The 11,387-nt window shown below is 38.8% G+C and overlaps 1 protein-coding gene across 1 annotated transcript; it reads right to left on the bottom strand.

The window, feature by feature from the left end:
- Window positions 1–1,253: 1,253 nt before the first annotated feature.
- On the bottom strand, window positions 1,254–4,487 carry LOC107753132 (frizzled-10-B-like). The gene is made up of 2 exons (XM_016569257.1): window positions 4,060–4,487; window positions 1,254–3,873 (listed from the first exon to the last, which is right to left on the bottom strand). The coding sequence occupies exon 2, from the start codon at window positions 3,629–3,631 to the stop codon at window positions 1,889–1,891; it is 1,743 nt and encodes a 580-aa protein (XP_016424743.1). The 5' UTR covers window positions 3,632–3,873; window positions 4,060–4,487; the 3' UTR covers window positions 1,254–1,888.
- Between the last annotated feature and the right edge of the window lie 6,900 nt (window positions 4,488–11,387).

Consider the following 11,387-nt stretch of genomic DNA (forward strand, 5'->3'; position numbering starts at 1 on the left):
AGGCTCACTGTGTGTACTGTGAACCTGAGTTTCTCAGGTCAACCCAGTATTAAGGTATTAACACCATAAAATTATGAGTACACTTTGATGTGCTAAGGAGGCATAAAAAATATATTCAAACTAGACAGACAGACAGACAGATAGACAGATAGATAGATGTACAAATAAAACCTGAGATTTCAAGTCTTCACTTGATGTCTCCACTGTTAATGTGGTCTCAAAAGTTTAGTATTAAGTTTAAAAAGATTTAAGCACAGAGAACATTCATGTGTGATTGTTGGTAACAGACTTTTTAGCGATCCACTCTGCAACGGTGAAAAAGGCACTCTTAAATCAAAGGCAAAATTACCCACTTTTGAAGTGCCACAAAATGGCACTTCAAAAATTACCCAATTTGATGTTACAAATACAACCGAGATTAAAAAAGCAAAACCTGGAGACCAAAACAAAACAAACTTTAAAGCCTCTGCTTTAGCATTGTTTATCAATGAAACATAAAAGTGAATAGATTCATTTTAATAAGATAGGAATATGAAAGCCAGGGCATTTTAAAAAGTGAAAAAGGTCCTTCAAAATCTTTGATGTCATTAAAGTTCATATATATATATATATATATATATTAGTAATCTACTATTTCTCAATAGCCATTGTATGAATCACAGGTCTGAATGTGAGTGTTCTAACTAACCCTGCTCTACTCACAAATATAAAAGCCAAAGCCCAAATCAGGCATGAAGCTGAGGCCTGAGGTTGGATATAAAATCAGTATTTCCTGTCTTATGATATTTGTAAAAATAAATAGGAACATGGGAAGATTATCACTATTGAAGAGTACATGCTGCTCATCCTCCAATGTTAACCCAAAGGATTAATCGTCTGCAAACTTAAAGGAATAATTCACCTTAAAATGTAAATTCTGTCACCCTTTACTCATCATCATGTTGTTCCAAACATGTATGACATTTCTTTATTCTAACACAAAGATATTTTGAAAAATGTCTTAGTGTTTTTTTTTTAAACTTTTCTCCATACAATGAAAGTCTGGGTTCAGTATTGTTGTGAACCCCACTGACTGTCATTGTATGGACTTCTTTTGTGTTCTGTAGAAAAAAGAAAGTCATAGAGAAAAACTTTTCAAACTCAACACAAATAATAAAAGCGTTTGCTTTTCATTTCAAACATTTAAAACTAAAATGTTTTATTTATTCTTATAAAATATGAACCTTTAGAAATATACATAGTAGGACATTAAATAGAGCTTGGTATAACAAAACAAACCAGAGGGCATGAACTGACTGTACAAAACAACTCAAATAACAAGTTTCTCTCTTTGTGTTGGCAATATTTAGTGCTTAAAGATTTACTTTGTTCCATGAAAAGGCCTAAAAATAGGCAGTTCATTCTCTGCCGAGGCCTTATTGAGCAGCTGCACTCCAATGTCAGTGCAGTTGTGCAGTTGACACGGCCTTCATTTCCATAGAAAAGCCACACGACTACACGACGGAGGAGCCGCTTTTCCACGAGCCATTCACACCCATTGTTTGTCGAGTCCTTTCATTGTCTTTAATCACAGCCCTACAGTATCAGAGTCCCTTTCTCTCTGTCACTAAGGGAAACAACTATTGCACATGACATGATACAGGCATCCAAATGACAGCAATATGGATTCGCTCACTTTTTATTTGTTTCACAAAACTGTTCCCAAACTATGCAGATGTAGTACAAGCATCAAGAACTAAAAAAACCTGTTGGGGACGTTGCATCTGAAGTTTGCATAAAATAAATACGAGCATTGTTGTGTCCTTTGCTGGCTTGTCTCTTTAGAAAGCAGTTCAAGTCCAGCATTTACTTAATTTCTTGGCCATTTGTTTGTGTATAGAGGCCCAGCTCATACACAGGTCGCAGGAGGACCTGCCGGTTCGTACTTGGTTTTATGTCCTTTCAGTGCAGGATGAGGCTTGAGGTAAGGTCCACTTCCTGTGAAAACACATGCTGCCTTCCTCCTCGTCTTCTTTTTAAGTTTGCGGCTGAAAACATTCTGCCATGATTGCAGCGTTTTGGAGGTCCAGATCCACATGCCGCTGGTGATGCCCACCACCAGCAACATAAAAATCTTAACCATGAAGATCTCCACAGCTGGGATGGAGCTCTTCATCACACACTCCTCGCCACTCTTACTGTCCTCAGTGCACTTCTGCTCTCCTGCTAGAATCTTCCAATAATCCATGTTGAGACGCTCGTAAAAATAGCAGGCGATGACGCAAGTGGCAGGGACCGTGTAAAGCACAGAGAAGACGCCGATCCTAATCATCAGCTTCTCCAGCTTATCCGTATTCTCTCCTTCGGTCTTCATGACCTTACGGATGTGAAAGAGTGCCACAAACCCTGACAGCAGAAAGGAAGTGCCAATAATGAGGTAGCAAGAGAGGGGAATAAGAACAAAACCCGTCAAGGCTTTGACATCCATGCTGCCCACATAACAGACCCCTGTGAGCTCGTCGCCCGCTACCTTCCTCATAACCAGGATCATGATGGTCTTAATAGCTGGTATGGCCCATGCCGTTAGATGAAAATAGCTGCTGTTGGCTTCAATGGCCTCATGACCCCATTTTTTTCCAGCTGCGAGGAACCACGTGAGAGTAAGAATGACCCACCACAGGGAACTGGCCATTCCGAAGTAGTAAAGAATGAGGAAGACTATAGTGCAGCCAGTGCTTTCCAAGCCTTCCTGGATGATGTACTGAACGCCACTGTCACGGTCACAGGCCACGTTTTCCACCCCCACAAAAAGTCTTATAAGAAAGCCCACCGAGTAAACGCAGTAAGACATGGACAAGAAGATAATCGGCCGCTCGGGGTACTTGAAGCGCTGTGGATCGATGAGGAAGGTGAGGACGGTAAAGGCACTGGAGATGAAGCACAGGATGGACCAGATGGCAATCCACACCATGGAGAAGCGCTTGTCGCCCTGGCTCCAGTACACGTTGACGTTTGAGTAACACTTGGGGGCACAGGACTCGCTCTTCTGAACGTAATGAAACTTTCCAGGGTTGCTGCATGTCGTCTTACCGACCCTCTCCTTTATCGGCAGTTCTTGGCTGTTACCTGGCCGAGGGGGTCGGGAGTCTGGCGGCTGAGTGTGGAAGCCTTTCGGGGGCTCGTCGGTGCCATTGTTAGGTGCCTCCATACAGAGGTAATTGGGGTCATTTTTATTTGGCAGTCTGGAACAGTCCAATGACACAGGCCAGTGGAAGTTAAACTGCTCCATGATGGGAGAACACTTCTGCCTTGCCTGCTCACACATTACTCGGCATGCTGGGATGGGTGTGGATACCTGCTCCGTGCACATGGGAGCATAGAGCGAGCACAAGAAAAACTTCAGATGACTGTGGCAGCCGAACTCAATCAGCGGAGCAAACTCATGCAACTTTATGGCCGCCTCACTTTGATCTTCATGTCCCATTAAGTTTGGCATAACTGTCAAGTTGTAGCCAATGTCCTTACAGAGTGGAATGGCGATCTCCTGGCATCTTCCTTCACCTGGCCGGTCCGGGTCGATGGAACTGATAGCGGAAGAAAACCCGGCCATGCACAGCAGCACAAGGCTGAGTCCAAAAGTGGCAGCAAACATTGTCTTTCAATACTAATTCATGTAGCAATGATTGTCTTTCAAAAAAAGCTCTGTATTTTTACTTGAAAAGTTGCTTCATTGTCGCTCTTTATAATTTTAGCTGGTTGACTAAAAAAGTTATTGTATCCCAAAGAGAGGTGAGGATGAATTAGTAGAAAAGAAAACTTGTTTTCCTTTGTGAATCAATCAAATGGAGTCAGTAACTCAGATTCCAAACAATCAGTTCAGTTCAAAAGTAGTATCTGTCCAAAAAAAAAAAAAATCTTTAGATAGATAAGTATTAGAAAGCTTTAACCATACAGTGAGGTTTCACACAATTTATGTTCAATTCCCAGTCCACAGATGATAATTCCTTCTTCTAAAGCTCTTATGGTCCTCTCCTGTGAGATAATGTTGACGGTCTGTTTCCCTCACGAAAGTATACTTACTTTTCAACTTGCTGTCGCGTTACTTTCCACATTCATCCTCCGCGAAGTGTATCCAAACTGACCAAACTGAAGTCACGGCGTCGTTTTATCGCAGTCATCTGAAAATGAATCCGCTCGGTAAGCGTGTGAATATTCACTTCAGCTCGTCTCCAGACACTCCGCTTCTCCTTCAAGAGTCGTTCTCTGCCTCGCGCGCTGTCTGTGTCTGAGCTCCTCCGCCACCGTCCTGAACTAACCTGCCAAAAGATCCGCCTTCAAAGACAGCTGCTTTACATAAGAAAGCCCAACCTGACACACTGATTATCCTTAAACCGTGCGGAACTGGCTGTGTAGACCTCAAATCCTCGTCACCGTTTTACCACAAGATCACAGTAAATTACTCACTGGCCATTTGTTGTTGTTGTTGTTTTTTTGTTTTTTTTTACCCCATACGAAATCCCTCTGATGGTTTACGGTACACTTTTCGGTGCAAGTCAGCGAGAAATCTCTCGCCGAGGACGACCAAAAGGATTCAGTGGCTTTCCAGTCAAGATGTGTCCCCTTTTTCCTCTACAACTGACGATTTTCACGCTCCGGCCATTGTGGGAAGAGAGAGTGAATATAAAGGATAGTTTTTATTCCTTGAAATTCCCCTCGCTTTTTTCTTGTTGACTGAACTAAAATGTCTTTACTCTCACCCCATGCATCTGAATGACAAAGTGAAACCATGTGACTTTTGAGATGTTATTAATAAAAAAGCGAATTGTCATAGTTTATGATCAAAAACATTTGTCAATATCACTTTCATCAAAGTGATGGCTGGCGTTTATGATATAGACCTGTTCATTTATGTCGTTCCCTACGGAGTTTATTTTAGAATGGTGGCTTTCAATTTATGAGTAAAATAAGGTCTGTGGTAAATATCAGAAACTTAGACACATTGTTCATCAACATAAAATGCACACATTATGTAAATCTTTAAACCAAAGTTTTTTTTAAACATAAACTGCTATAATTTGCTTTACAACTACAACAGTGGTTCATCAAGCACAGATTTCACACCCTTGCTTGCACTTTGTGTTTTTAAAAACAAAATTCACATTTTAGTTATGACTATGTAATTTATGTTGGAACAAAATGAAAGTCTCTTACAGGAATGTTAACCATGTAATTTTTCTCATAAATCAAAAGACTACTGACATGTTTAGTGTTTCTGCACTGGGCTGCCTCTTTCTTCAACATGATTTTAAAAAACTGCATTATTTAAGTTGCAGTATAACAAGTCTATGTTTCACTTGTCACAAATGAACAGTTCACTCCAATGTTCAAATAACAAAGACTGTGTTGTGCCAGAAATCACATTAATTCCTAAGTTTTGTACACAACACTGAGGGGGGGCAGGGGCGGGGGTGACCGTGTATACACACACACATAGTAGGCCTATGCATGAAAACGCGTATTTTTCAATTATATAAGATATATCTATAAGACAGCTTATAGAATTAATATGGGCTGCTTTTGGTGCTTGACACCTTTTTATTGGTCACTTTGTTTTTCAAAAATAAGGTCCAAGGTAAGAATTATGCTAGTTACTTAAATATGAAATGTTTTTCTCTATTTAACAACATTATAATAGTGAAAGACGACTTCCCTTACTGATCACGTCTCTCTTATGCGGCGGGATGTTGGACTCCCCTTACCAAAAAGTAGTATACTTCAAGTTTATTTTAGTAAGTATACTTAAGTAAAGTTCAAGTATATACTAAATGAGACACAGCTAACAGATGCTTCCACATGTATTCTAACACGATCATCAGACATATACGGTGGCCGAGAAGTGAAAAGCAAATCACAATTCTGAAAACAAAATAACAAATTACAAACGCAAATGCAAGACGATGTGATACGAGATTTGAAAAGGGAGAAAAAAAAAGTTCAGCAAAAGTCGGGATCGAACCTGCGTCGATCGCATCAAAAAGCCAATGGCAAGCGCTTATCCATCTGCACCACTGTAGCAGATGATTAACAGTTGCTTTTAACTAAATGTAAATAGACACCCCGTATTTTTTATTCCATAGTAAGGGCAATTCATACAATACATTTAAACTGAGCTACTTTAATACCATCTCCGAACACCGACTCTGCTGTTCTTCGGCTGGTTCTTCCCTGTATACGTTGATTGACAGATGTCTCGTCCAGTCAGCGGTGAGTAATCCCAAACCAATGGCGCTGTCTCAAACTATACCTACATCTTCCGGTTTGTCTGATTTGTCGTTGTGTTTTCTGACTTGTTATTTTGTTTTCGAATTTGTCATTGTGTTTTCTGAATTGTTGTTGTGTTTTATGAATTGTTATTTTGTTTTTTAGACTTGCATTTAAGTTTGTAATTTGTTATTTTGATTTCAGAATTGTGATTTGTTTAGCACTTCTCGGCCACCGTAATTATCGCATTGATCGCCAGTGTCTGCTGAGACAGACAGAAGCAGGAGTCACTGTGTTCATCTCTATCGTATTCAAGATAAGATACGTGCGCTTTTAAGTGCAGATAGAATGCAGTCTAAAAAGTGCAGCTATGACTGATCTAAAGCAGCGTATTTGGTTTAACTATGTATCTATGATTGAGGCGATTGCACGGATCTGAGCGTCGCTGATAGCGTTTATCATGAAGCATGTTTTCCTCCAGGCAGCGCTTTGGCGTTAGCGCGAGCAGCAGAGGATTGCGCAGCCTTCCTCGAACATTTATGTTCACGATTACTGATTTATACGTATACTGCGTGAGGGGGGCTGTGATTGGATGATGACATGTATCGGTGATCATTCTCAAGTGATCAGCGCTGCTGCTGTTGTATCAGTCAGTGGTTAGATCAGCGTAGCAGTCAAAAAACGGGACAAGGGAAGTCACATACGGGACAAATCAATTAGGCCCAAAATACGGGACGTCCCGGCTAATACGGGACGGTTGGCAACCCTAGTGTGTAATGACATAAAAGACATTCTTAACTTCTGCTATGGCAGTTTCCATTCTTCACCCTTTGCTATCAATCGTAAATACTTGCATGAGTACAGGATAAAAATGCCTTAAGGATGAATTCTTAGACAAAGAGCTTTTCAGTCTTGTTTTAGTGGATTCATCTTTGACTCATGCTGGCGCTAAGGGCTGGCAAGCCAGGGCCTCGTCTTAGCCTAGCTCTCAGGGCTGTATCCATGGCACAATCCTCAAGGGCATGTATGCATGCCAGCTCTCATAGCACACTGCGTTAAAGTATTGGCATTGTCGAGGTGACATGTCAGAGTTCAACTGTCACTATGTAAGTAGGGATGAGGGTTAATGCTCTGTTGACTGTTTTCAATAATATAAAACACTCAACAGTGATATTGAAAAAGACGTGTACTTCATGTTACAGCTACATCAGCTCAAAAAGATGGTGAAAAGTATCTTTGCATGAGCTAGCTGTTGTTGGTAAGTCTCATGTGGCAGCTATGAAGAAGGCACAGGGCCTCATGGAGCAAGAGATACCAGATAGCTTAGTGCTCTCTCATGTTACCCAGTAAAACCATGATTTATCTTTGCAACACCTGACGACCATGGTTTTCTGGAGATCTTTGTCAGAACACTCTAAGAGCTTTTTTTATGACAGCTTGTAAAGTGCTTTCCAACGTATTTCAGAAATGAAACTAAGCCAGTCCTACTGTGAGTTGGGTGAGACAGTTTACTGAGATAGTCTCAGGCACTTTAATCACTATTGATGTCCCTCAGAGATGTTAACAAACTTAATATAATACACTCAAAGCCATACCGAGCACTATTAGTAGGCAAATTGGTCATCTTGGTCAGTAATTTGAATCAAATTGGTTCAAATGATTTTTGGTATTGCAGTACTGTATTATAAATTACTCATCTTCTGCACGTTGTTTTGGTAAAATCAGCACATTATACAACCAGATAACTCAAGAAAACACATTTATATATGATTTTGAAATAGTTTTTGTTTCATTTGGATGTCAAAATATAAACAGACAGTCTGTCAAACAGGTTTTGTTTAAAAGGTTTATGACATTCACCTGGTATTCTTTAGCATAAACAACAGAGCATTGCTCTATCCACCTAATTCAATTTAAGTTGCTGCCTCAAATTTTTTAATTTGGTAAATTATTTTGAGAGTTATGGAAAAACATCATTTTGCCATGACATATCATAACTAAGGTCATGGGTTTGATTCCCAGGGAACTGATAAAATGTATACCATGAACTGCAAATATATGCTGCTATGCAATAAACTGTCTGCCAAATGTAAAATATACCCAATTTGAGTCGTTTACATGACCTTACACATTTTATTCTTACCTAACAGTTTGACCTTACACTATTATAGGCAAACTCAGCCTACAACCCTGCTAAAAATAGCCTGAGTAGGTTTTGTGGTTTAAGCTGGTCTCTAACCTTAGTCAAAGAGCCCAAAACCTCCCTAAAACCAGCTAACAGACCAGTCTGACAATACTGGAAGACAAATTAACACCAGTAAACCAGGTTAGGCCGGTTTAATAAAAGGATATTTCATTCAATAAATGTCTGTTTGACATGCCGTTTAACCCTGGTGTTGTTAATAATGATGATCACATGTACATACATATCATCATTTTCCCTTGCTTTGATATGTAAACACCTTTTCAACGCCTTTGCTAATAATGAAGCCTTTCAGGATGTGTAACATATCAGAGCGCTGTATGAAGCACACAGACGGCCTCATTAGCTCACTGATTGACGCTTTTAAAACATACATGTAATACCAAGACAGAATTTAAATGGGATACCCGTGCCATTGCACATTCAGCCTCAGCTGATTTGTTCCCGTTTTTTTTTTTTTTTTTACACTTTTTTTTTCAGTGTTTGAGGATATCAAGATAAGTCCATGAGTTGTTCCCCTTTGAAGAATGACTTTAGACATTTTATTTACATATTTACCCATGGCTGAAAGAAAGGAGGGTTGCGAGAAAGAAAGCTCCCCGGGCTCTAGTGGGAATTTTGATAAGTTTAAATGAATGGAAATCTTATTAGCTTTTCTTTTTCTTTTTTTCTAAGAGTCAAAGCAGTTTTTGGTGACGTTTTACATGCCGAGAATGTGGTACAACAGGAGAGGCCTACATCTGAGACAAGGTGGACACGAAGGTCGTCCTCAACTACCTCATCCTCCTCAACAAATGCCTTTCTCCCTCACTGATCCTCCTACAGTCGTCAGCTGCAAAAGTCAAAGTGAATCTTTGCACACTTCAAACCGTGCGTTGGGGGAAAAAAGCAAGTATCAGCTTGAATTCGTACAGTTATTTTTATATTGCAGTATCTGTGTGGTTTGAAGAATGGGAGCTGCTGGTGGATTTAGGCCCTGAAGGCCATGTTGGTTACAGATACAGGAGGAGTCTTAATCTGCTTACCATGTCTCTGTTCTCCTCTCAAACGATATTGCACTTTGAATCAGGCTGCATACTTGTGTTATCAACTGCATTTGAATAAAGAGGATTTGTTTCTCATTTTGGGACAGTTATTTTAAATAAACTTGAATTTGTACAGCTTATTTTTATATTGCAGTATGTGTGTGGTTTGAAGAGTGGGAGTTGCTGGGGGATTTAGGCTCTGAAGGCCATGTCGGTTACAGATACGGGAGGACCACAGTCTTAATCTGCTTACCATGTCCCTGTTCTCCTCTCAAACGATATTGCACTTTGAATCAGGCTGCATACTTGTGTTATCAACTGCATTTGAATAAAGAGGATTTGTTTCTCATTTTGGGACAGTTATTTTAAATAAAGTATATCAAAATAATTTTTTTTTTAAATTAAGCAATGCTGTCAACGTCTAAAAATATACAATAAATAAAAGAAAAGTTTTATATTATTGTAATAATTTATGATCATAATAATCATTAATATAATAATAGATGCCAAATAGTGGTTGTAATAAAATCTAAAATAAAATAATTACATTAAATTAAATTAAAAATACTTTTGTTCAGCAATGATGCATTAAACTGATCGCACGTGACAGTAAAGACATTTATGTTACAAAAGATTTCTATAATTTCTATATTTCAAATAAACACTGTTCTTTTTTCATTTCGATTGCTCTAAGAATTCTGTAAGAATGTATTGTGGCAAACAAACTCTTGAACAAATGTATATATGTAATTTTACTTATGCATCCAGTCCTATAAACATACTTTGCCATGCATTTTTTATTTATTTATTTTTTGGGTGTTTCAAGAGAAATTCGTTTTTTTTAATATATATATTGAAAGTAAACATAACAGAAGACAGTAGAAAACAAATGAGTTACACCAAAACCATGGACAAACATACAATACGTTATGCAGCAATCCTCCCAAGCCTTCTAATACATGTGAGAAGAAAAAGTTTGTATAAACAAATAATAATAATAACAGTAGTGGTAATAATAATAATAATAATATATTATGCAGATCCAGTATGTATGTACTCAGTGCTATTATTGAAGATAATAAAAAGCAACATATATGTAAAGAAATAGGAGAGAGCAAGAAACATTTTTCCCAATCTGAATATATGTAAAATTCAAATTATAGTAACTAATCCCCCCCCCTTTCTTTTCTTTCGTTACCATTGCTGTCACCCCGCCGTCTTGAGAGTATAGCTTATAAAAAAATATATATATAAAAAAAAATGTAATAAAAATAATAATAATAAAAAAAAATGTCCCTATCTTTAATAGGGGAAAAATTAGGAGGGAGAGAAAATAAAAAGAAAGATAGACAGGAAATTGAGGAGAGAGAGGAAGAGGAAGAGGGGAAAAGAGAAATTGAGGGATATTGAATTATTTCAAACTGATGATGGGAGAAGACAGCGAGATCAAATGTAAACCCATTTCCTTTGAATCCTAGGTCTTAGGGAGGCCCCTTCTAGGGCATTGGTGTATGACCTAGTCACGGCCTCTCCTTAATAGACCCTAGTACAGGATGTTCACAGCGCTCCTGAAGTCTGTGCCTCAGTCGGTTGACTTCTCAGAGCCTTGTTTGCCACACCCAGTGGCACTTTGCCATGTATTTAAGTACACTTCTCTTTAAAAAAAGCGACTGCTATTAATATTCTGCACCTCTGGTCTCTACCCAAAAGTATTACATTTAAGTCAGATCTCTCTGTGATTGCGTGAGAATGTGCGAAATTCATTCATTCTTGACAGACCAGCAAAGGATGAAAGTTATACAGCGGTGCAGACATGTCTATCCGAGTAAAAATTCAGAATCACAGACTACAAAATGAATCCCCTCATTGCATAGATCCCCCTCATTTTCAAAATGCAAAAGGCTGTTTAAAAACTCGCC

This window comes from Sinocyclocheilus rhinocerous, unplaced genomic scaffold, assembly GCF_001515625.1.
Source record: "Sinocyclocheilus rhinocerous isolate Xijiao unplaced genomic scaffold, SAMN03320098_v1.1 scaffold20, whole genome shotgun sequence".
NCBI classification, from domain to species: Eukaryota; Metazoa; Chordata; class Actinopteri; order Cypriniformes; family Cyprinidae; genus Sinocyclocheilus; species Sinocyclocheilus rhinocerous.